Here is a 24573-nt window from a genome sequence, read left to right as displayed (position 1 = left end):
TTGCCTTCTCCTGATTATTTAAGCATTTGCCAGTGCCTGATGTTATTGGATGACCCAGAGGGTGTTTCCAACGTTTTGGAAAACCTTCTACGATCTGAAAATAAGGATGATGCTTTGCTCGCATTTCAAATAGCTTTTGATCTGGTCGAGAATGAGCACCAAGCTTTTCTACTGAATGTCAAAAATCTGTGTGTTTTTTGGGCACCGGAATGTGTGTTTTTTGGGAAGATTTTTTTTTAAGACGAAAATCAATTGCCGGTTGGTAATGTGTATACGAAAATCGATGGCACAACATGGCACGGCACGACACACGATTAAGGGCCGCACGGCATGACACGAACCGACAAAAAAGGCACGGCACGACACGAGTCACACGACCCGACAAAAAAAAGCACGGCACGACACACACAACCCGACAAAAAAAGGCACGGCATGACACGACAAAAAAAAGGCACGGCACGGCACGACACGACCCGACCAAAAAAGGTACGGTGCGATCCAGCACGATTAATTAATCGGGCACGGCACGACATGACACGATTTAAAAAAGGCACGGCCCGACAAAGCAAAATGGCCCACTATGGCACGGCACGCCATGGCACGATGAAGTAAACGGGTACGGTACGGCATGACACGAAGCACGGTTGGCACGGCAGAAAATGGCACGGCACAGCACGACAGGCACGTTTGACACCTCTAACAAAAATGCTAAGGACACATACATTTGTACACATATCTTGCACATACATTTTTATGGGGCCCACCTCGGGTCCCACCAATATGATCCGAACCGCTTATTATTTTTAAAATAATGTTTTAAAAATTTCTGTAAAAAAATCAACTTGATAGGATATTGGTGAGGGATTTATTAGAAATCGCAGTGCGAATCAGACTGTTTCACCCTATGATTTCTGAAAAAACCCTTACCAATATCCTATCGAGTTAATTTTTTACAGGAACTCTTAAAAAATTATTTTAAAAATAATAAACGGTTCAGATTATATTGGTGGGACCCGAGGTGGGCCCCATAAAAGTGTATGTGCAAGATATGTGCAAAAGTGTATTTGCATGTAGCATGACTGCTTCGATAAGCACACATTTGGTGCAACAGCAAAGTTCAAGACACCCAAGTTCGAACCATGCAAAAAATCAGCTTAATTGGATATCGTTAAGTGTCTGATCAGAGCCCATATAACTCTCGGTCCATGGGTTACAGTGGATTTGATCCAGTGTTTCGGATCCATTCTTTTCAAGATAAAAAGGTTCCAATCAGGCACTTAACAATATCCAATTAAGCTAATTTTTTGTATGGTTATTCTACTTGACGAGTTCTACAAAGTGAACGATTCCGATCATCGGAGCGAGACCGGAATGAGCCCAAAAACTGAGTCCAGCAGCACGCTGCTGTCCCCAAGGGGATAGCAGCCCCCCCCCCCCCCCCTCCTCCGTTGTTTTCTGGGCAGCGAGAGTGCTTGACTACCGATTGTCAAGCCTCATACCCAGTACATGCCTCTGATATACCCTTTTGTTCCTAATGTCCTTTAACTTGGCAACCTTATTTCTGGTCCAAACTTGAACTAGTCGAAAAAAGATTGTCCAAATGCCAAAAGGAGCAAGTAGCAGATTTTTTTTTTTTGATAAGTAAAAGGAGCAAGTAGCAGATGGGTAACCAAACATGTAAATCCAAACCAAATTATCAAGTATACAAGGGAAAGACCAACACATGTCGGACCCCCTGGACACCATTGCGACACTTGCAACTAGATGGTGGGATTGATCCTCTAGAATTAATCGAGGTGCGTGTAAGTTGACCAAATATGTGAAACAATTTTTTCAAATTTCAACAAGTATTTTCTACTGCATTTGAACAGCAACCAAGGGCCGTAGGTTCAGAAAACAAAGTGAAACTAAGATGTTACATTGAAAGATCAAAATCAAAGCCTCTTCAGTTCAGGTCTCCAATAATTTCTCCACATGAAATTTCTTGGAAGAATGAAAGTATTGTTTGATCATCATTAGAGGCATCACTCAATATCAGGCCATGGAAAATACGAAATACTAGCCCAACCAAAAAAAAAAAAAAAAGTAGGAAGGAGAGGTAGGTATAAAATCAAAATCTCGAGGAAAAGCCAAAAAAAATAGATCTCTTCATAAGAGATTTTGCCACGAATTGAATCGAAAAATAGTCTCTTCAGTTCAGGTCTCCATAAAGCATTCCGCATGAAATTTATTCTCAGAAGAACGAAAGTTTATGTTTGATCATCATCAGAGACCAATTCAACAGCGAAAAAAAATAAGAAGAATGAAAAACTCGAAAATTGTGCAGACGGTTGATTTAGAAAGATAAAGATGGCAACACAACACAGAAAAGAAGACCCAAATTATATATAGCCTTTCTATTCAGGCAACAAAGAAAGCCCAGAGAGAGAGAGACTTAACTTCTTTTTATAAGGTCTCGTCACTGGAAAACCCTAGGCGTTGTTGGTTTAGGGTTTCGAATGAGACGTTAAGGCTGAAGCCTATTACCGCATGGCTTGATTGGGATGGGCTAAGAATAGCCCATTTCGGAAGAGGCTCACGAGTCGCTATGCACATTGTTTTTTTTTTCTTTTTCCTTTCGATAAGTTAATTTATAAAATTAAATTTTCATTTCTATATACTTTCACAATTAACAAGGACAAGATTATAAACATGCGGATTAAAGAGAGAAAGTGACAGGTGGGTATTAAATCCTCTTAGGTACACGCGCGTGAAATTTTAAGGGAGGACCTAGTGAGATATGGACTCAATTTGGAAAGGATTTGCCCAGCCATAAACTAAAAAAATAGGGAGCTGGGGGGCTGCTGTCCCCGAATTCGGAGCCCACTCCGGTCTCGCTCCAATGATCGGAAGTGTTCACTTCGTAGAGCTCGTCGAGTACAACAACTGTGCAAAAAATCAGCTTAATTGGATATCATTAAGTGCCTGATCGGAACCTTTTTATCTTGAAAAGAATGGATCCGAAACACTGGATTAAATCCATTGTAACCCATGGATCGAGAGTTATATGAATTCCGATTAAGCACTTAATGATATCCAATTAAGCTGATTTCTTGCATAGTTGTTCTACTCGATAAGCTTTACGAAGTGAACGCTTCCGATTATCGGAGCGAGACCGGAGTGGACCCATAAATGGGCACAGCAGCACGCTGCTGTCCCCTTGGGGACAGCAGCCCCACCGCCCCCAAAAAAATAGGACCAGCTGGGCATTATATAGACTGCCCGAGTTCTCTAAGTGGCTGAGTTCAACACCTTACTAATTTCCCGTTAATTACCTGTTCTTTTTTTTGGATTGCACGCATAAACTTATCCATTTTGCTACAAGCACACATACGCACTCGCATAAATCAAAAAAATTATGAAACAATACAGGCAAACACTTGCATGCACATTCACATGGTGTGTGTAAGTTTTGGTGTACGTGTACTGTGTAGTTTTTTTTTTTTTGAACATATGTAATGTGTAGTATCAGTGTGCAAATATATGCCTTCATCTAACAGCCACATTAGAAATAACAATTAAATTTGTCCTTGTTCCGGCCACTGTGGAATTCCTCTAGGAAAATGATATTTGGCACTTCAAAAATTGATGCAGATACTCTAAAATCAGTGTAATTTCAAAGCAACTTTTCTTTGTTCTTTGAAGTGACTCCATCAATTTTTGGAGTGCCAATATCATTTTCCTTTGCTTTATTCAAAATCCCTTAGGTGTGAACCACACACAAATGCGGTTGTAGTAAATTGAAATCTCAATGTCTTAAGCCATGGGAAATATCACAAGGGAGTGGCTGTTTCACAGAATCCTTGCTTGCTCATGAAAAGTATTTGCACAGGGGAAATCCCAACACAAGTGGGTACATGCCTGCATTTTGTGTTTTTGCTTTCCTTATTACAACAAGATCAACAATACAAAAACAAACACAGACAAAAAGTGGAAGGTGATCGCCTCTCGATTTTCATCCTGGATTCTGTTACATCTATAAACATGCATCCCTTGTCAGTTATCTGCAGAGTACAAGTGTTGAATACAAGTAATTTTCTTCTAATCCAAAGAAAAAGAGCCATTACAATACCTGCAAAATTAAACAAAACAAGTTGAAAAATATTCTGTCAGCCTAACCGTGTTAGGGAACAAGAAATTCAAATTTTGAGAGGAAACTGCTGGTGGCAATCATGAACAGGAGTATGCAAATGGTTTATTATCAGATTTCCCTCTTATTATTACATTGAAACATAAAATCGAAAATTGGCAATATAAGTGTGGAAACAATTGTAAAATGCTTGATGACCTCAGCAAACTCTGTCAACTTACATAACGGTGAACTGACAGAACCAGAAATTTGAAATAGGAAAGGGAAACAGAAAGGAGGTTAGTGTCATTTTCAAAACCACAAAGGAGATCTCTGTGTCTACAAGGAACTTCAGGGGAGGTAATGTAACTCAAAATTTGCAGCAATATTAAATACTGCAGGACAGTCAAATGAATCAGCCAATTTCATGAGCAATTCAACAAAGAAACAGTATTGCTAATCTCTGCCCACTAGGTAGAGGATAATATGAATACACATTTCTCGGATATCAATACACCTTTTACCTATTATACTACACCCTTTGGGCGAAGGTTAGAATAATCCATAAATAAAGAAAAATCTGGATGCATGAACTTAGTGAAGATGATTGAAAACATTTAGCGATCACATCCAAGAATAGAAAATCACTTTATGCAGCCAGTGATCCATATCATCAAGCCATAAGAAGAAAGTACCACTTTTGTTGAAGTGTAAGAACAAGGGTTTACCTGTTGCTAAAGTTCTCAACAGCATCAGAGGCATAGAGAAGTGTCTCATTGGCTTTCTCTAAAACCATATAAAGTTCTTTTCCTCTTGTAACCTGCCCAATCACCCAAGCATTGTTTTTAGCCCGAATGCTTATTTCCAAATCCTTATCCCTGTCTGGACCATCCCATTTGGCTCGGCTCTTTTCCAAATCAACCTCTTCTCGGAGCTTAGTCAATGCAACTAACGATTCCTGCAACATTTAATCCTTCTTAGCATACCCTATGTCAAAATTTGCTAATTTTTCATCTCCAAGAAGAAAATAATAAATTCCACTTTGCTTCTTTTTGTTTTTTCATGCTCTACAGTAACTACATTGGCATCGTCTTTTGAGAACGTAAACTGAAAATCCATGAATAGAAATCAATGATTAAATATGAGCATAAACAAAGGCTTCCAGAGCCTATAGATCATAGAAGAGGCAACTTCAGCAACTAACTAGTTATTCATCAAATTCTCAACCAATTGCACAATTGATCTCACTACAACAGAGTGCTCAATCCTAATTTTCCGTAAATAGTGGAAGTAATTGTGGGTCGTGCTGCAAATGAGCCAAGCCAAGCCAATCTAGAATTGTGTTTAATATCAGCTCAGTCGGACAAAGGGTATGCTCAGTCTCGGTTCATGTTCTAGACGAGCCCAGACTGAAAGGCCAGCAACAGTCTGGGCTCAGTTGTTTTACAAGCTCACAACTCAGTAGCCAATCTCAGCTTAACAATAACATGAAAGACATCCAGGCAAAAGCATGAAGAGTAAGAAACCTAGAAGACAAAAAGTCCATCATTGAAGAGAGTTTGAAAAGTTTACAAACAAGAATCTCCTATTTATATTTATGTAATTTTATCTTTCTTTTTTCTACCTGTCAAAAGTGTCATTCCAGAGTACAGAACAGTCTCTGAACTATTGAACTCCAACAATCCTACATATTTGACAAAAATATAAGTAAGCACTCCCTTGATTGTCTTAGTCATTTTCAGTTGAAACAATAACCAGCCCCAGTTCGTCGTTGCTACACGACTTTACTTTGCTGGACTTTAAATTTTGCATTGAAGTTATTTTTACATCAAAGTTCCCGTAAAACAAGAAGCAAATTGAATATTTCTGAGAACTAAAACTAGTAGCTAGCTTGTTTGACCCCAGGTTTTATTTGCTCTAGCGCAAAAGGTGATTTCAACAGCGTAATTTTTACAGTGTGCCTTCAAACAGGAGGTTTGACTTTGACTGTTAGAGTTGGAATGCAGTTGCTCGACACACAAATCTGAGTTGCGTATCTTGGCCGAAATTTACAGTTCCGTTACATGACCAGAGTATGGGTCTGCTTGGGCTTAAGTAGATCATCAAACTGATCCTTACTTTGAAGCTTCTCCTCCACTAATCTGCCTAATAACTTGAACAACACAAGGCTTTTGAGCCAGACAAGCTCACTTGTAGCCGTAATTCGAACACCCTGAAGTGTCTTTGCCCACTACACAGCATGGATCCAAAACACCCACTTTTTTATTCCATGCCATGCTAACACCATTGCGCTACAATGGCTTTGGCAAGGAAGGTTAATCACTGATCAGCACAGAAGAAATTTTAAAGAGACAAGTTTCCATCCACATGTAGGTTCAGATTCCATAAGTTCCTGTGTCCGTCTCACTCGTGGATAGAAGCCTCATCAACTATTAAATAACACTATCGTTTTCTAATAACTGTTTGAGCTAGCCTCTCACTTCCTTCCAGTGTAAATGTCAAAGGACAAAAGTGGCATCCTCTATCAATAAAATGAAAACTCTTGCATTGACAAGTACCCTATCACATTTAAGTTGCATCAATCAATCATTTTAAGAGCCATAACAAACCATAAATCATGCATTTCATTTATCCAATGACAAGAAATAAGCCTGCAATGATACACTAAATGCAAGTTCGAAAGAAATTTTGAGTAAAGAGTTACTACGACAGACACCACACTTAGGAGTTCGCATGATGGGTAAGAGGCCAGAATGCTGCCTATGCAACATTCATTGGTCTCCCATAGGCTCAATTTATTGGTCACCAATGCGATTAGTCAACATAGTGGGTAGGATCTCGTTTAAAGCAGTGGGCAAATCACATTGGAGTGCTTTTGGAGTTGTTCTCTTGCACAGATATAGCCATCCCAGCAGGGTCAACAATAGACCAACTTTGAACCACAAGTGAAAGGGGGAATCAGCTGACAGTGCTTCAGCCACGGCAGAAGCCAAAAATCTTCTGAACGGCTAGTAACTGCATACTTAATGAATCAAAATAGTACTTTACACAAAATACAAGAATAAGGGATGTGGCAGTCCAATCACTTTACAACAGAGTATCTATGCAGTTCAGGCTACGTGCCTCATGGAAGCTGGAACAGTAAATAGCAAAATGCCCTACTGTCTCTTTTCGTAACAGAAAAAGAGCCAAGGGAGTGGCTTTGACATCTTTATTGCTTAGACTTGCTATTAGTAACAGAACATCTTCCCTCAACACAAATAATTACCTGTCTATTAATCTAAATTTCTATGCTGCATGAATAAAGCATTTTAGGCTAATGAAAGTTAAGAGTAAAACAAAGAAGTTTGGAGCAACATTTGCAGAAGGCGTGTTAAAACTATAAAAAACGGAAGTATTGAGTTGTCGGATGACAATTCCTGACCTTCGTTAGTGTTGTTACTTTTGTAGGTGGAGAAGCCCTAGATACATTTTTGTCACCATCCACTAGTAAATATCGGTACCCACTCACGTGATAAGCATTCTCCCCACCCCATCCTTTGGATAATTTCTCCTCAACTTTGTCAATCTTTAGTGAAGCCTGCCAAATTGGTAAGGAAACAAGTTTAGCAAACAGTTTCAAATAATTAGACGCCATTTCTCTAATCATTGATTGATACAGAAACAGAACAAAAACATAGGGGGTCAAGGCTTTAAGAGGGCAACCACTAGTTTTCAAAAGGAGAAGACTTGATAAGATCATAGGATTATCCCTAACTAGGCATTTCCTACACTTACTAACAAAAATTGGGCCTAAAGGATCGGAGACTCACATTTTCAAGAACTTGCTGCTTCACCATTGAGATAGCTTGCTCCCCATTGGGAATGGAAGTGACGGGAATAAGAAGGATCAAGGTAAGGTTTCTATGCTGAAAAACATAGAGATACATTCTCTCCCCCGTTTGCTGAAGCCAAATTGTTGGAATGGTAGGAGCTGAGCTACCAGCCTCTGTATTCCAAATACCAGAGACAAGAAAACCATCTTTCCCTTTGGTCCACTTGTCAGGCTGTAAGGGCCTTGCAACATTATAACCAGGATCTCCAGCAGAAGAGCTATTATGAGACCGATAAAATTGATCCAAAACTGCACCAGAGTTTGCTGAGATAGATCCGGTGGCAGCATGAGATGACACATTTCCTTTGCGTAAATAGGACCATGAACTGACTGCAGAGGGTAGAGCACGTGGAGACAACCTTAGGACTGCATATGTAAATAAGTTTATGGTGTCCTCCTGACAAGAAGTTGGGATGCAAATCAGCAGTTACAATAAAAACCCCTGGCATTGGACCCTATTACAACCATCCAACAGAATTTTATTTGATCCCTAGTCATCTTTTCAACTTTGAGAACAATTAAAGTTGAAGATGTAATGAAAAGCATCTAGCTCATGATGGCTGGCAAGTAAATAAATTGTATTGAAGAATCATACTTTCAAAAAAAATTACGAAAACTGCATAGAACTAATGATGAGACATACAGGGGAAAGTGTTGTGGACACCAGCAAGTCTTGAAACAAGATCAGTGAGTAGCATGGTGTATTGCTAGCAGATGATTCTATTTGTCTGACCAGTGACTGCCAAAAGAAGACTTCATAAATCAACATATGAGCAAATAAAATTCTATACAAATTCGAAACAAAGCAATTTACATTTGGCCCCCATTTTTAGTACCTGTCAGTGAGTTACAATCAGACAAAGACCATATAGAAATTAATTTGGAAGTGAGTATGCGTAGGTTAATTTGAATTCTTCAAAGCTGAATTATTTTTTTCCTCTGGGATTGAATTCATAGGATTTTTCTGCTCGCCACCAAATTTCATGGTCATTTCAAATTATTTAACTCCACCAATGAACTTTTTTTTCTTCTTTTGATATGAAACTGCACCATGAACAATTTGGATCAGTCATAAGTGTCCAGTTTATGGTGGCTGTAGTAGTTACTCTATATTACTTGACAGAATAAACAACTTTAGTTTAAAAATCATTTTATTTTCTTCACAATTTGCAGAAAATGTTTTACTTGATAGTTGATTCTTCTAGATGAAATAGCAAGATCGGAAACTAAAAACATTAACTATAGAATTTCTCTTCGTGCTCTCCGGAAAACAAATCACAAGGCAATTTAATATCTCAAACGGTAAAAGTTAGTCAAAAACATTATTATGGTACTTAGATTCTTCATATATTTATTTATACTGGGGTGTTTCCACTAACCAACAAGTAGTGGACCACAACTTTTTGGTTGTCTTTATTCAAATTTTTTTCGTGTTTGTTAATTTTGCGCCAAACTTTTATGTATTATTGGTTTGTCTCGATGAGAGAAATCGGAAAAGTAAAAAATTATGACTTTTACACAAGTATTTTTAGAAATATCCAAGAAAAAGTCCAAAAATTTGACTTTTTGAGCTTTTGCTTGGATATATCTCAAAATACTCGTGTAAAAGTCATAATTTTTTGCTTTTCCGATTCCTCCCGTCGAGAGGAACCGATATTATATGAAAGTTTGGCAACAAACTTAAAAACACGAATTTTTTTTTGAATAAAGATTGTGGTCCACAACTGGTTCGTTAGTGGAAACAACCCCTAAGTAATGGCACTTAAAATGCATACGAGGACTTATTGCTTTTAGAACTAACCAGTGATAACTTAAAAGTGACTTTGGCAGCCACAAACAAACTGGAAAGCAGAAATACTACATGCATAAAACCCCAAGGAGAAGAAAAAATGACCACCATTCAATGTCAGGAAGCCATGGTATGTCATGACTATTCCCCCTTAGGACCACACCCTGTGATTTACCCCAATAATTGGCTGGCGCATGTGGGACGGGTAATTTACTTGTCCTTGAGGATGATTCAGGTGGTCCAAAGACATGTTTACACCTCAAGATCAGAAAGCATAAGAATAACAAATGGGTATGCTTGCGTTTCTGTCATAAAGAAAGTTTTGGTTGGTAGAGGCAGCCAGCAAATATAAACATTAACACTTCACGTTTTATATCACCTCACCCCATATGAAATGAAATTAAATCAAGAAAAGCTGAGATTCTGGTGATGATCCATGAAGTGGGATGACAAGACAACCCATACATATATAACCTGCTCAGTGCCCCCGCTCAGAGGACTTTGGCACTGACCCTAATGAACTTCAATTGTAATTTGAACAGATTCTCAATTATCTTAAAAGCCATAGATGAACGCAGTTCCAACATAGTGAGATGCATTGATGACCAGTGCGATTTTCCTTACAAATCTACACCAAAGAAGAATCTCAATGAGTAGCACACCTAACAAAAATTTAGTCAAAGACAGCATACCACAGCGTGAAAATTCTTTTAAATTTAGGTGGTGTAAACGGAAAATCTACTGTTTCACAAGTATTAAACACTTGTATCCAAGGAAAATGTGGAGTGAGGAAGGAAATTTACACACTTAAAGGCACAAATAAATGAGCTCCAAAAGCCCGACCTGTACTTCTATTGCAGCTTCACGTCCTATAGTCAACATCTGTACAGTTCCACGTTCCCTTAAAGAGTCACGGAAATTTGGTAACTGAAGTTTCTTCCCAACAAGAAAATCTGCCTCAAAGAGAAGAATCATATGTAAGGCATGAGATACAGCAATTTCAGCATTGCTCCAGTAGCATAAATCCAATGGAAATCATCTGATACAGCAACTGCAGCATTACCCCAGCAGCAAAAATCCAATGGAGACCGCTTTTGAAATGCTGACAATTAGCGACTTACAGTAAAATATTATTTGACTACAGAATATAATAAAACAGATTTCCACTGAATTGTAAAGAGCGCATATCAATGCCTTACCACTTAAATAATCCATGATGAAAGTATACAGATGGGATCGAATAAGTCCCCCGGCAGGTTCTTTATCAAGCAACGCTCTTATAGGTCCATTAAACATCATGAATAGAGAATGTACTTCCTTAAGAACCCCACGCAATGCATCAATCCGCCATATGGCTTCCGACCCTTTACTTTTCTCCACAATCTAAGACAGTAAAGAGCATTAGTTAAACAATTAAGGACGCAGAACAGTATGATTTGACAACATTCCTTTATAATTTCCTCATGAACATAAAACATTAGGATCAACCCACCAAGACAGCATATATATTAAGTTCTTTTTTTTCTGAAAGGGACATATACACACATATATAATGGAATCTCAAAAGCTATATTTTCTGCAGAGAATTACGAAAGACAAATTTCCACATAGACGATAGCTATGTGTCAAAGGCGCATAGCTACAAGAGAATCTTCCAGGGACAAAAGAAACCATATATCCTCGTATGTAAGGGAAGAACCCTTAGTAGCAGGATCCTTCTAAAATAGGTGCGCTCCCTAGACTGGAGCTCGAATCGGCGCTCCCAAGATGGGAGCTTGACGGGAGCTCACTCCCCTCGAGATGGGAGTTCGCTCCTAACTAAGATGGGAGCTTATCGGGCCGTTAAGGCAGTTATTCTCTTACTTTTAAGGGAGTTATGCCATTGTGGAAATAAGAATACGAGAATCATATTAGTCAAGAAGTTTTGCAAATTGAGAATATATAACTTCCAATAATTACACTTTAAGATCGGAAATTTTTTCAATAAGTATCACTTTTCCTTTAATGGTTAAGTATTTAAAGATATTTTATATAATCTATATATGCTCCTTAGGCGCTCTCAACTGTAATGGCCCGCTCCTGCCTTGCACAATATTGTCCGCTTTGGCCGCCCAAGCTTTGTGGACTTTCCAGTAGGTCACCTATCCCAAGACTACTCCAGGGTGAGTACACTGAAATGTGAAGTTCCAATAAGTTTTGACGCCCTCAAGGCTTTAAAAGGCCTTGTACAAGGTAGGGTCATAATCTATTACTTATAGCTCACAACTTACACTTCACCAAGCGATGTGGGACTCGAGACTAGGGTCACCATGGCCTCAACTCAAGTCTTTTCCCAGGCTATGGGGTGTCACAATCTCCCCTGTAGGTGGATAAATTCAAGTAGTGTTTTAAACAGCACTGGAATGCAACGGCTTCACGTGCCTCTTGAAAGTAACCATAATTTGTCAATGAAACCCCTGTCCTGCAAAACAGACAAGGAGTGAGTGCACCTTTGCCTCTCGTGGCAAAGGCCCTCCGATGCCTTTGTTAGTATCACGTACTAGCAATCAAACCCTAATTATCAATAGGAAAGCAAATAGAATGCAGTGTATTGCGTACCTCTCACCTCTAGGTTTACCTCATATTTATAGATTTATGGATGCTTGCTGTTCAAGCATCCATGTTACCATAGGATTCCTAACTCGTATAGGAAACCCAGGATATCAAGGAGTCTCGTTTCCTTTATCAGTTTATGGAAAAGAGTCCTTTTAGGATTCTTTTCCTTTAAGAGCCGAACATCCCATATTCGTTGGGTATCTTTCTCAGATCCTATATTCTTGGGATCTTTATCCCTTTATGGGACATGACTACTCTGGAACCTTCCAGAATGTTCCCTCAAATAGTACTTCTCTCTCTGTTCGGCCATCTCATGGCCGAACAGATGGCCTGGACCAATTACCTCACGTGTTACTGGTCCTAAGGAAACAATTTGAACCATATCCTTTGCAAGGAACTCTCCTCCTGTTCGGCTCTCTCTTGCCGAACAAGTTTCTATGAACAGTGGCATCTCATGTCATTTTCCTTGTATTTGGTCCTAATAACGTCTCATGTTATTGCATCGAGAATCGTACAACCTCTCTGGACCATTGACTTCTCATATCACTGGTCCACAGTGCGTTGACCCTTTGTTGACCGTGCTCGGGCTCATTTTGCACCTGTTCGGGAATACCTCCCTACATCCCCCACTTAGGAACACACGTTCTTGTGTGGGGTCAGATTTTTCCCACATTTCCGGTTGATGCAAGCTCTGATACCATCTGTAATGGCCCACTCTTACCTTGCACAATATTGTCAGCTTTGGCCGCCCAAGCTCCGTGGACTTCCCAGTAGGTGATGCCCTCACGGCTTTAAAAGGCCTTGTACAAGGTAGGGACATAATCTATTACTTAATAGCTCACAACTTACACTTCACCAAGCGATGTGGGACTCGTGACTAGGGTCACCACGGCCTCAACCCGGGTCTTTTCCCTGGCTACGAGGCATCACACCAACCTTAGGAGCGTCTAGGTGCCTCCGCTCCCTCGCACCTGCTCCCACTCCTACCCCTGCCCCTCCTTCGTGCTACCAAGGAAGAACCTTCTCAAGGAAGCATGGAAGCACTTGATACGTGATAGCCATGTCCATGTTGTGTTAGATACATCTTTAAGCACCATGTGAGTGTTAGGCACATACCGAGCGAGTTAGGCTAACAGAGAAACAAACTGAGTGTATTGTGCTAGAACTTGAAGAATAAGATTATGCAAATATATAGACCAGCTCTAGAGAGAGAGAGAGAGAGAGAGAGAGAGAGAGAGAGAGAGTAGAAATTCAAAACAAGAAGGCAGTTCAACTCACAATATCTATGCTAATGCATATAAATGGTGAACAACATCGTACAATTGCATTTTAATTAAAATAGGAAAAGTTATTTTTCAGCCATGTGGATTAATATAACGAATACCGCACCATCACCATCCAGATATCTGGCTCTGCCTCATAAAAAACATGAGAATGCTCCTCTGCTTCTATGACCTCACAAGCTGCCTCTGGAGAGAAGATTCTGCAGAAAATTTACATTACACTTTCAAAACCAAACTACAAGCTCAATGCTAAATATAAATCATGAGATTTCACAAATGGGTTGGTGAGCTTTACAGCATTTACCAAAAGGTCCAAACCTAAGAAGCACAAACACATCTACATGCCTTTCGTATCTGTGTCGGACACGTTCCCGACACGTGAAATTATGTGTCCGAATATGTAATTATTTTTTCTAAGTCGGACACATTTTGGACATGCTTCAACACGTACCGGACATGTATCGAATGCGTTTTGGGTCGTTATGTAATTTTTAAAACTTGAAATAGAGTAACGATGTACTATTGGAGATATGAACCAAATTTAAAACCAATATCAAATAATTTAATGATCTCCGCTATTCTCATTTTTTCATTCGAATTTTCATCATTAATATGGAAAAAATATATTTTCTTTATATAATATTGAATTTATGTATATAAATATATTTATTTATTTATGTACATAATGTATCCCCCAACATATCCATGTCCTAGTTTTTTGTCATGTCGTGTCCGTGTCCCATATCCATATCCATGCTTCTTATCCATACCAAATAGGACTCGTGTAATTCATATTGAGATTTCGAATAATCTTATCAGTCACCTACTAATTAAACATCAAAAAGTCCTAATACTTGAAGTGAACAAAAATCTCTAAGATGCCAAAACTTGAATAGGGAAGTACTAGCTTATGCAACTATTGTACACTTTCTAGCAGACCAGAATAGTCTTCTTGAGAACCGTGTGGCTCATGGTCTCAATTTCCTGCTCCCAGAAATGATGCAACTTCTTCAACTAAGCAATCCTACTGCATCAGTTCAATCTAAAGAACAAATGCAGCAATACCGAGTGGGAATCAACATGAGGGATTGCACAATGTAGACCACTATTATAGGAGAGTACCGATTTCATTTCAAATGTAAATCAATTAGGTTGACAATGAGACCGGATAATATCTGAAGATTTGCAGTAAGTCAATGTCAAGGGTCCTTTGCGGATAAAATGTTGGAATAAGGTGACAAGATGGCGTGGAGGAGTCTTAGATAAAAATTTTCAGTTACATCGTCGTCGAGTGTTCAGGCTTTTCCCAGTCCCTCTCCCAAAGAAGGCATCCATGTTCTTAAAGTCAAATAGCAACTGCTTCAATAAAATAGCAATTCACTAAAAACTTATCAAATGTGGATCACGAGAATAGCGACCATCTAAATAGCAGGCAGCAGAGGATTATCTAAATAAAAGAAAGAAGGTGATTCTTACTAAATGTTGCAAGAATAACATAGATACAAAACTGTATCCAGTATTTTGTGCCAGAGGTTTTTAGGAAAACCTGTTTATAAATTTGAAACCCTATTAATCATGGCAATAGCAACTACATTGATTTCTGATTTGTGAATTAAAGCTAGTCCATGAAGGAGGAAGCCCATAGAGATTGGATTTCTTCTGCATATCCAAGACCGTGACATTATAAGAGACCAAGAGAGCTGCAATTAGTCCTAATTTTTGCGGATGATCTGTTTCTTCTATGTGGGGCTGATGTTCAGTCCTTCAAATTAGTCCATGATTTGTTGAGGGATTTCCATTTATATTCTGGGCTCCAGCCTAACCTTATGAAAAGCACTGTTTTCTTTGCTGGGGTATCTACTGATCTGAAGAATCATTTGCAAAGCATTCTCTCTATCTCTGAGGGTACTTTACCTGTCAAGTACCTTGGTGTTCCTCTTATTACTTCTAGACTTCTTGCGTCTGATTGCCAGGTTTTAGTCACAAAGATTTTGGACAGAGTTTTGTCTTGGTCCAATAAGCTCCTTTCTTATGGTGGTCGAGCTGAACTTGTTTCCTCTGTTTTATTCAGTATCCAATGCTATTGGAGTTCTATCTTTGTCCTTCCTAAAAAAGTTCTCAACGATGTGGAGAGAATTCTTAGGTCTTTCTTTTGGACAGGACCTGATATGAAATCTTCTGGAGCTAAAGTCAGTTGGGACTCTGTTTGCCTTCCAAAACCTGAAGGAGGCCTTGGATTTAGGAGATTAAAGGATTGGAATGTTGTGGCCATGACTAAATACATATGGGCTCTTGCAAAAAAAGCTGTTACTCTTTGGATCAAGTGGGTCCATATGTTTGTGAATAAAACTAAATGCATGTGGACTATGAAGGTTCCAATCTCTTCTTCTTGGACAATCAAGAAGATTTTTAAACTTAGGGTCATGGTCCAGCCTTGGATTAAATGTATTGTGGGTAATGGCTCTAACACATTTCTTTGGTGGGATAATTGGCACCCAGTTGGCCCTTTATTTCAAAGATTTGGTGAAAGATTAGGTGACATTTTACTTACAGCCTCCTCTGCTAAAGTATCCTCTGTTATTGCTGGGAACAATTGGAATTGGCCGAATGGTAGATCTGCTATTGTCAGGGCTATTGAGAGGGATACTCCCAGTTCCTTTTTGCCTAATGTGTTGTGTGAAGATTCAGTTTGTTGGTGCTTGTCTCCCACTGGGGTTTTTTCTATCAAAACAGCTTGGAATGCCTTCCGCCTTACTGCCCCTGAAATTGAATGGCATAATAGTGTTTGGTTCAAGCATCATGTTCCTCGGTGGGATATAAATTCAGTGGCTGCGTGTCTTGGGGAGGTTGGCCACTAGGGATCGTTTGCATAGCTGAGGAGTTATTGATTGTGCTACTTGTGTGCTTTGTAATAATGCTGATGAATCCCATGCGCACTTGTTCTTTAGTTGTCCTTTTTCCAATTCTGAGTGGCAGCATTTTGTGGCAAAAAATGGCATCTACAGGCCCTGCCTCCTTCTGCATCAAGAGATCCAATGGATCAATGTTCATAGGGGTGGTACTCATTTGCGAAGCCTTCTGGTCAAGCTATCTTGTGCCGCAGTTGTGTACCATTTATGGAGGGAGAGAAACATGCGCATTTTCCAAGCCATACGGTCTAATCCAAACCAGATCATACATGCTGTGGATTCGGATATTCGTGGATATGTAAGCTCTTGGAGGGACATTAGGCGGTCTGATGACAATAGATTGCTGTGTAGGTATTGGAACATTTCAAGCAGGGTCTTCTCTTAATTCCCGGTTGTTTGTTTTGTTTTCTTGTTTCTGTTGAGATAGGGGGTTGGCCTTGTGCCATGTTGTCTCTTCCTGGGGAATGCCCCTTTGTTTTGTTGTTTTGGGGTACGCCCTGTATTGTGTAATGTGGGTTTTCTATCAAAATTTTACCTTACCCAAAAAAAGAGAGAGCTGCAATTCATACCATATACCAGGCAAGCATCTTGACAAGTACCTAGAAGTGATGATACTAAGTTACATATTAAGAGGACAAGATTTGATGAAGCTCCATTAGTATGCTAGCTCGTGTACACTAGAGCCTCATCTTTCTCTTGAAAACTTCTTTTGGGGCGTGGTAAAGCAAGTAGAGCCGGATGAAATTACCACTTAGACCTATCAGGAATCTTGAAAACAAAATTTTAACTGCTAGAACAAGATCTTCATATTTACATTTCAGATTCCCCTTCCAAGGATCTTTCCTTTGCCAATCCTACGGCAAAGACGGAATTCTTTTCTGAAGTTTCCATCCACATACAACTTGAAATTATACCTTTTCTGATGCAATGAAACTCTTTCATGGCGCATATTGCCCCTAAAGATTCACAGAAAACGTCCTAAAGTACACAAGGAATTTAAGAGCTGTGTTTACCAAAAAGAAACAATAGAAACTAAAACTAGCCGGACAGTTTCCTGCATGAAAAAAATGACATTTAGGCATATCATTTAAAGCGTCCTTTTGCTGTCATCATTACCATAAAGAAAGTCATTGGCAAGTTTCGTAGCTTCCAAAGAAATATGTCTATGAGCAATAATGTAGCTGCTCACCTTGTAAAAGTAATAAGTCCTTCACTGAGCCCTATCACAGAAAGTTGTGCCGAGAAGGGCAAATCAGTGGGAAAGAAAAACAAAATCTTGTCCAACTCCTGTCCTTCATGTTGACCTCTTTTCAAATCAAAAATGCAAAACTTTATTGCTTCATTCACAGTTGTAAGAGATGACAAACCCATTGCACTTTTCAATCACCCACCTTGATAGGAAAACAAAATAGGAAACAATAAGACAAACAGATAAAGGTAAATGCCTCATCAGCGAGATGATATTTAGAAGTACACAGGAATAGATCTTATTACATTCCAATACTAGGAGAGAAACCCAAAGTGAAAGTTCTTATGTGACAAAGTGAAAGACAAAAAGCATCTGAGTGAATGGTGAAAAAAGCTGGCGGTTCTAAGTAGCCCGTGCTATGACAGGCAGAGGATATTTGTGATTGGAGGCTTCTAAGGGAGGAAACTGTGGTCTGCAGCCTGCTCTGTCATAAATTCCTCGGTGACCAGTGGGGCATCGCAGAGTCCTCTTGAAGGTGGCATTGGATGAAAGGCGATACTCACTAGAATCCAATCATGTATAAACTATTGAATAGAAGTCAGTTCACGCTCAATTGTTCAAGACTAAAAGCGATAAGTTGATTCAGTGAACTGTCTTTGCTTCAATGTAACTTCATAAGTATGGAATCTTCATGAGGAATTACAGGGTTAATAGGAGCTTCTTCCAGAAGATGGATAAGCCAGTTGGTCCACACAATCTTTCGGTTACAACAAATCTGGATGAGGTCGAAGATAGACAAATTTACCTCACTTTGCTTATCTAGAGGCGTTTCCCATATCTCAAACCCATGATATAGCATGGGAGCTAATTAGCTAAACAATGATATGCTTGGTGATCGTAGTACTTGAATGTAAGAGGCACGCCAAAGATCCAATGGGGCCTAGGCGTAAGGTCTGACATGCGGTGTTCATTGAAGCGAGGCGCATGTTGCTAGAGAGAAAATGCATATATAACATAAGACAAATAACACAAGTTTCAACATAGAGCAAACTGAAATGCACAAATTAGAATCAGTAGACAAGTAATTCTAAGAAGCACTAACACTCCAAAAGCCGTAAGAGCATGTCCTAAATGTTGGAATATCCAACAAAATGAAAGCCAAAAAGAGTACCTCTAAGGTTTGCAGGAACTGGATATTGTCCAGAACAAGAAAATACCAAGCCCTCACCAGACCAGAACAAGAAAACTGCCAACAGTCAGAAGGAAGGGAAAGAAATATTACGTGAAGACAAAGTGGCCGAGGAGGCGCTCTTTCCAAAGGGAGGATATACTTGTAAGGGTCAGGATTCTTTTGCTTAGAGCAAAGTATGGAGAAAGTATGCAGATAACTTTGTTTTTCCCAAACCGCAAGTACGTTGACAGTTGATCTCGCATTCCTAATGGATAGCTGGTTTCCCGTCACTCAAAGCAGCGCCACAGAACAGGCAGTCGGCACAAATTACACTTCATTGCCAATGCAATCACCTAGTTATAATTTCTAAGAGACTGACCACCTAATCCTTCTGAACAAAAAGACTAAGACGAAGACTAAGAAAAACAAAAAAGAAGGGTGCTTAGAAAAATTTAGATACAGCGGTTATGTGTAATGCTCCTCTCACATGGGGGTGGGACCTAACCTACATAGGACCCCCATGTGAGACAAAATTAACCGTCGCATTCAATTTTTTTCATTCTACAAGGGGTATTCCATAAAAAGTCTTTCCATGATAATCTCCAGCTAACAATGAATGACAAATTAAATCTGAAATTACTATATAAAGCAGGTTGATAAAACAATGCAAACATTAGAAGAGAGGGAAAACCGCAGATTGTATACGTAAATTGTATACGTAAATAAAGCATTCGACGTGCAATTTAACTGCAACTATAACTTGAACTAAACAAAGATGACAAGAAAGATCAAGTACGATAAATGGGCTAAAATCACGGTAGCATAATAGACAGAACTCACCATAGTTTAAAATCACAAAGTAAAAGCGTAGAGTTTGTTCGTTATAAACCCAAATTTCTCAGCTTATCTAATATGAACTACCGTAGAGAGAGAGAGAGAGAGAGAGAGAGTACCGTAGAGATGATGAGTAGGATTTGTGTGATGTATGGCGTAGTGGCGATGGGGAAAAACAGTTGCGGGGAGGAATTCTTGAAGAGGCCCTAGCTGGGTATGACCCTTGATCCCCAAACACAAATCTAAGATGAAATAAGTGAAATCTAAGGATGTGGTAAACGGTAATTAGCTCAGGAATCTCTGGGCGTTTGAATTGTTGTTGCCGGACTCCTCGCCTATTAAAGAAAACACAAATTCGGGATGGCGATGGCCGATGAGTTAAAAAAGAAATACAAAAGCAATCCAAGATAAATTCCGCATAGCGTTAATTTGACTTGGGAAATCCGACGGAACTCTGTCGTTCTCCTCTGCGGGTTCGTTTTGGATATTGAGGTAATTTTTTTTGGAATAATAAGTGAATAGAAAATGAGAAATGATTGTAAAAAATTATTGAAGACCATGCACGTGAAGAAAAAAATAAGTTTGGGTCTAGAAATCCAAAACGACCATGGTTGCGCGGATCGGGTTCGTTTTCTTCCATTGCTTGTGCTCTTAGCAGCCTTATTGAGATGGAAAGGTGTATAGGGAAAGCCCACGTACATTGTGCACAGACGGATCTGTGGGATCCACTTCAGAGTCTCTTAGGCCATCTACAGTGGTATAATAAAAAATAGATAATCAAAAGTTGACACATCAGCTTTTGATTATTCATTTAAGATGTTGCTAAGCTTAACAATATTGATGTCCATAATGGTCACTTTTAGTTCATAACCAAAATAAGGGGTCCACTACAATTTCATTCTCTCGCTCTTTCCTCCTATGTTCTTCCTATTGTTCTCTATCAAAATAAGGGAAAATTTCAAAAAAGCCCCTGAACTTTCTGACAACTTGCAAAAAAATACCTGAACTTTCACTATTAACAAAAAAACACCTAAACTTAGCATTCCGTTAGCAATTAAACCTCTGCCGTCCAATTCCGTCAATTTTTAACGGATGGAGCTAACGGAAGGCGTTAACTTTTTATTTTTTTTTACTTTTTACATTCAAAAATTACTTTTAACTCTTTCTTTTTTTTATTGGTAAATAAATATGCAATAAAGTTTTTTTTTCTTACTATTTATCAAAAATTACTTTAACTCTATTTTTTACTATTTACAAAAATAACTTTAACCACCTTCTTTTTTGTTACTTTCAAATTTTACCTTTCCCCTTCTCTCTCTCTCTCTCTCTCTCTCTCTCTCTCTCTCTCTCTCTCTCTCTCTCCCTCTTTTTTTTTAGAACTTTAACCCCACTCCACCAATCAACTGCCAAAGCTCTAGCTCTAATTTTAGAAATTCGAAATTACTCTTTTTTTTAGCATTCTTGTTTTTTATATTTTTTACTTTCAAAATTACTTTTAACTCTTTATTTTTAGTAGTAAATAAATATGAAATAAAGTTTTTTTTCTTACTATTTATCAAAAATTACTTTAACTCTAATCTTTACTATTTATAATAATAACTTTAACCCATTTTTACTATTTATTGCATATTTATTTATGACTAAAAAAAAGAATGAGTTAAAAGTAATTTTTTGAAGTAAAAGTAGTAAAAAAAAGAAAAGGTTACAAAGAGGAGGTTAAAAGAACTTTTGAATTTCTGAAATTGTGGCTAAGGCTTTGGCGGTTGGTTGTGGGGTTAATTGGTGGTGTGGAGTCGATTCTAATAAGAAAAAAAGGGAGAGAGAGGGGGGGGGGGGGGGGGGGGGGGGGGGGGGAAAGGAAAAATTTGAAAACAAAAAATAGGGTTAAAGTAATTTTTGATAAATAATAAGAAAAAAAAGAACTTAATTGCATATTTATTTACCAATAAAAAAAGAAAGAGTTAAAAGTAATTTTTGAATGTAAAAAGTAAAAAAATAAAAAGTTAACGCCTTCCGTTAGCTCCATCCGTTAAAAATTGACGGAATTGGATGGCAGGGGTTTAATTGCTAACGGAATGCTATGTTTAGGTGTTTTTTTGTTAATAGTGAAAGTCCAGGTGTTTTTTTGCAAGTTGTCAGAAAGTTCAGGGGCTTTTTTGAAATTTTCCCTCAAAACAATATGGAAACTTTTTTTTTTTCCTATTCTGTAACCTATCTAACCAAACCAATATCACAAATTAATCCACCACTTTCTTAAATCTTCCAAAAGAATTCAGTATGTGTTCTTAAATTTGGAGAAGAATGTAAGCTTCTGCATATACTCAACCACAGGGAAGAAATGCGGATCAAAAAAAAAAAAAAAAAACCCCACACGGGAGGAACGAAAAAGGAATAAAATATAGACGGAAAAAAAGAGTAAAATGCCTTAATCTGCAACAATGGGTTGAATTGTAGATAAATGAGAGATATGAGTTTCACTTTTGGAGAGAAAGAAAGAGAAAAGATACTTTGTGGGTGAAGTGAAGAAGATATAGAGCAGGTGAAGAAGAGAACAAGAAAATACCAATTGAAACACGCATGTATATAAATTTTGAAACTAATTAACTTATGTGGTGTGGGGTTCACAAATTTTGATTATTGAAAAATGTTGTTAGTTTTGGTTATCCAAAGCCCAAAATTTGATTATTTTTAAGGATGTTGCTAAGTTTGATTATACTACTGTGAGCCATTTTTTGCACAAATATTGTTAACTTTAAAAACAAATAGCTTTTGATTATACCTCTGTAGATGGCCTTACAAATGATCTAAACTATTTATTAATTTTATAATTATTTTTTAAGTCGTCCAGTAAAAAATCATTCAAAATTCAAGATCTTGAATTCTTAAAAAGAGTGACAATTTGATGAAACTTTTATAGGTTTCCGATTTAGTTGGTTTTTTATGGGATCACTCAAAAAATTATTTCCAAGTTACTAATAATGCTGCGTTTAGATGAATTTTTGAGAAATTTTTGAATTTTTTTTATGAAAGTAATAATTGGAAGTAGGAGTAATGAGTTGAGAGAGATAGAGAGGGAAATGAAAATAATGATTGAGGATAGAGATAATGAGTGAAGAATAATGATTGGAAATAGAGATAATTAATATTTTTTGAGTTGAATTTTTTTTCCAAATCTTGATCCAAACAAGACAAAATGACTTGAATAGTTTGTGGGGACCGATGTGAACCCGCGGACTTGCACAACCTATTTGTGCACAACTACATTGACTTTCTGGGCGTATATATATTCGGTTAAATATATATATTTTTTGGTGTGGTAATGGCCACTATTTATGGATTATGAATTTAGAGAATCAAACCAACCCATAAAATTCATAAAACCAAACCAATCCAATCCAATCCAAACCATTCAAAGGTAGTTTGGTTTTAGTTTTGAACCACGGTTCGCTTAAAATTGAGATATCATCACTATAAATTATTTTAAGTACTTAAAAATGCAAAGATAAATTAAAATAAAAGTTATATTGAAATTAGTATATTAAAATCATCAAAACTCACTAACATCAACCAACTAAATAAGAATAGAATACATTAGAAAATAAATTACTGAGAAAAAAGAGTAGGAAATCACTTTACTAAGCCCAAACCGTGTATGTACTATGTATGTTTAGCGTAATGAAATTGTAGGAACAGGAAGTTTAGGAAATTAATATTGGAAGTGAAAGAAAAGCAAGGGTGGTGGAATAGAGTACTTCCTCCGTCCCAATTTGTTTGTCTAATTGTCGAAATTCATGTATTTCAAAAAAATACTTATATCTTACATTTTATAATATTTTTTTTAAGATTTTGAAGATTTTGTATAATAAAACTAATTAAGATCTACCAAACAAGATCTATATTGCATATTAAAAATATTACGAATTGAAAATTATAAACAAATAATATTTTTTTAAGATTTTGAAGATTTTGTATAATAAAACTAATTAAGATCTACCAAACAAGATCTATATTGCATATTAAAAAAAAATTACGAATTGAAAATTATAAAAATTATAAACAAATAATATTTTTTTAAGATTTTGAAGATTTTGTATAATAAAACTAATTGAGATCTATCAAACAAGATTTATATTGGATATTAAAAATATTACGAATTGAAAATTATAAACATTTTTTTTAGAGGTCAAACTCTCTCAAAAAGTCAAAAAGGGGACAAACAAATCGGAACGGAGGGAGTATTAGATAAGGAAATTAACTTTATTAAGTATATCTAAACAAATTATATACGTTATTTTTTTTAAATTGAGACCTAACCACATCATTAAAAAACCAAACCAAACTATTCGGTTTGGATTAGTTTGGACTAGATTAACGGTTTCATGGTTATTTTGCTCACCCCTACTACAAACACAGAAAAAAGAAACGAATTTAACAACTTTCTTTGTTTGGTTTCCATATTTGAGAAACCTCTTTTTCTCTTTACACGTTTCTTAATAACTTTTTCTATCTATCTATCTCTCTCCACTCATTACCACAAAGTCTGTTTCTAGTTTTTGTTTATAAAAGTTACAAACACAATCATGTTTATTTTGAGAAAAAAATGAAAATTACAGAACAAATCAATACCAAAAGACACCCTTAGACGTGTTTCCGGTAAGCACACAACTTCTAGTAGCTGTTTATAGTTATGTTATTTCCACTCAACTAAAAATTATAGAAAATGTGTTGGGTGTTTATGAGAGAAAATATGTTAGATATTTTAGTTCAGTGAAGACAGGAAACAACTTAACTTTTGATAAAAGAATTTAGTTTAATACAAAC

The 24573-nt window shown here is 37.5% G+C and overlaps 1 protein-coding gene, 1 long non-coding RNA gene and 2 other non-coding genes across 8 annotated transcripts; all 4 read right to left on the bottom strand.

The window, feature by feature from the left end:
- Window positions 1-1939: 1939 nt before the first annotated feature.
- Window positions 1940-2023, bottom strand: LOC131302222 (small nucleolar RNA Z159/U59). Its single transcript, XR_009191684.1, has one exon. It is a non-coding gene; the product is annotated as a small nucleolar RNA Z159/U59 (small nucleolar RNA).
- A 162-nt stretch (window positions 2024-2185) lies between these two features.
- LOC131302221 (small nucleolar RNA Z159/U59) lies at window positions 2186-2273 on the bottom strand. Its single transcript, XR_009191683.1, has one exon. It is a non-coding gene; the product is annotated as a small nucleolar RNA Z159/U59 (small nucleolar RNA).
- A 1496-nt stretch (window positions 2274-3769) lies between these two features.
- LOC131300623 (vacuolar fusion protein CCZ1 homolog B-like) lies at window positions 3770-20405 on the bottom strand. 5 transcript variants are annotated; one of them, XM_058326552.1, is made up of 11 exons: window positions 19872-20405; window positions 17748-17949; window positions 13756-13849; window positions 10971-11154; window positions 10835-10873; window positions 10615-10724; window positions 8626-8721; window positions 7921-8379; window positions 7533-7688; window positions 4837-5066; window positions 3770-4111 (listed from the first exon to the last, which is right to left on the bottom strand). In XM_058326552.1, exons 2-11 carry the CDS (start codon window positions 17927-17929, stop codon window positions 4081-4083), a joined length of 1581 nt encoding a protein of 526 aa, XP_058182535.1. In that variant the 5' UTR covers window positions 17930-17949; window positions 19872-20405; the 3' UTR covers window positions 3770-4080. The 5 variants fall into 5 exon arrangements, with proteins under 5 accessions (XP_058182535.1, XP_058182536.1, XP_058182537.1 ...); XM_058326553.1 differs by lacking the exon at window positions 19872-20405 and adding an exon at window positions 19759-19868; XM_058326554.1 differs by lacking the exon at window positions 19872-20405 and adding an exon at window positions 18553-18674.
- On the bottom strand, window positions 11285-13744 carry LOC131300625 (uncharacterized). The gene is made up of 2 exons (XR_009191018.1): window positions 12988-13744; window positions 11285-12125 (listed from the first exon to the last, which is right to left on the bottom strand). It is a non-coding gene; the product is annotated as an uncharacterized LOC131300625 (long non-coding RNA).
- Window positions 20406-24573: the final 4168 nt, after the last annotated feature.

The sequence above is a fragment of the Rhododendron vialii genome, chromosome 9a (assembly GCF_030253575.1).
Source record: "Rhododendron vialii isolate Sample 1 chromosome 9a, ASM3025357v1".
In the NCBI taxonomy this organism is placed as follows: Eukaryota; Viridiplantae; Streptophyta; class Magnoliopsida; order Ericales; family Ericaceae; genus Rhododendron; species Rhododendron vialii.
The sequence above is the reverse complement of the archived record's forward strand: the minus strand, read 5'-3'. Positions and strand labels throughout refer to the sequence as shown.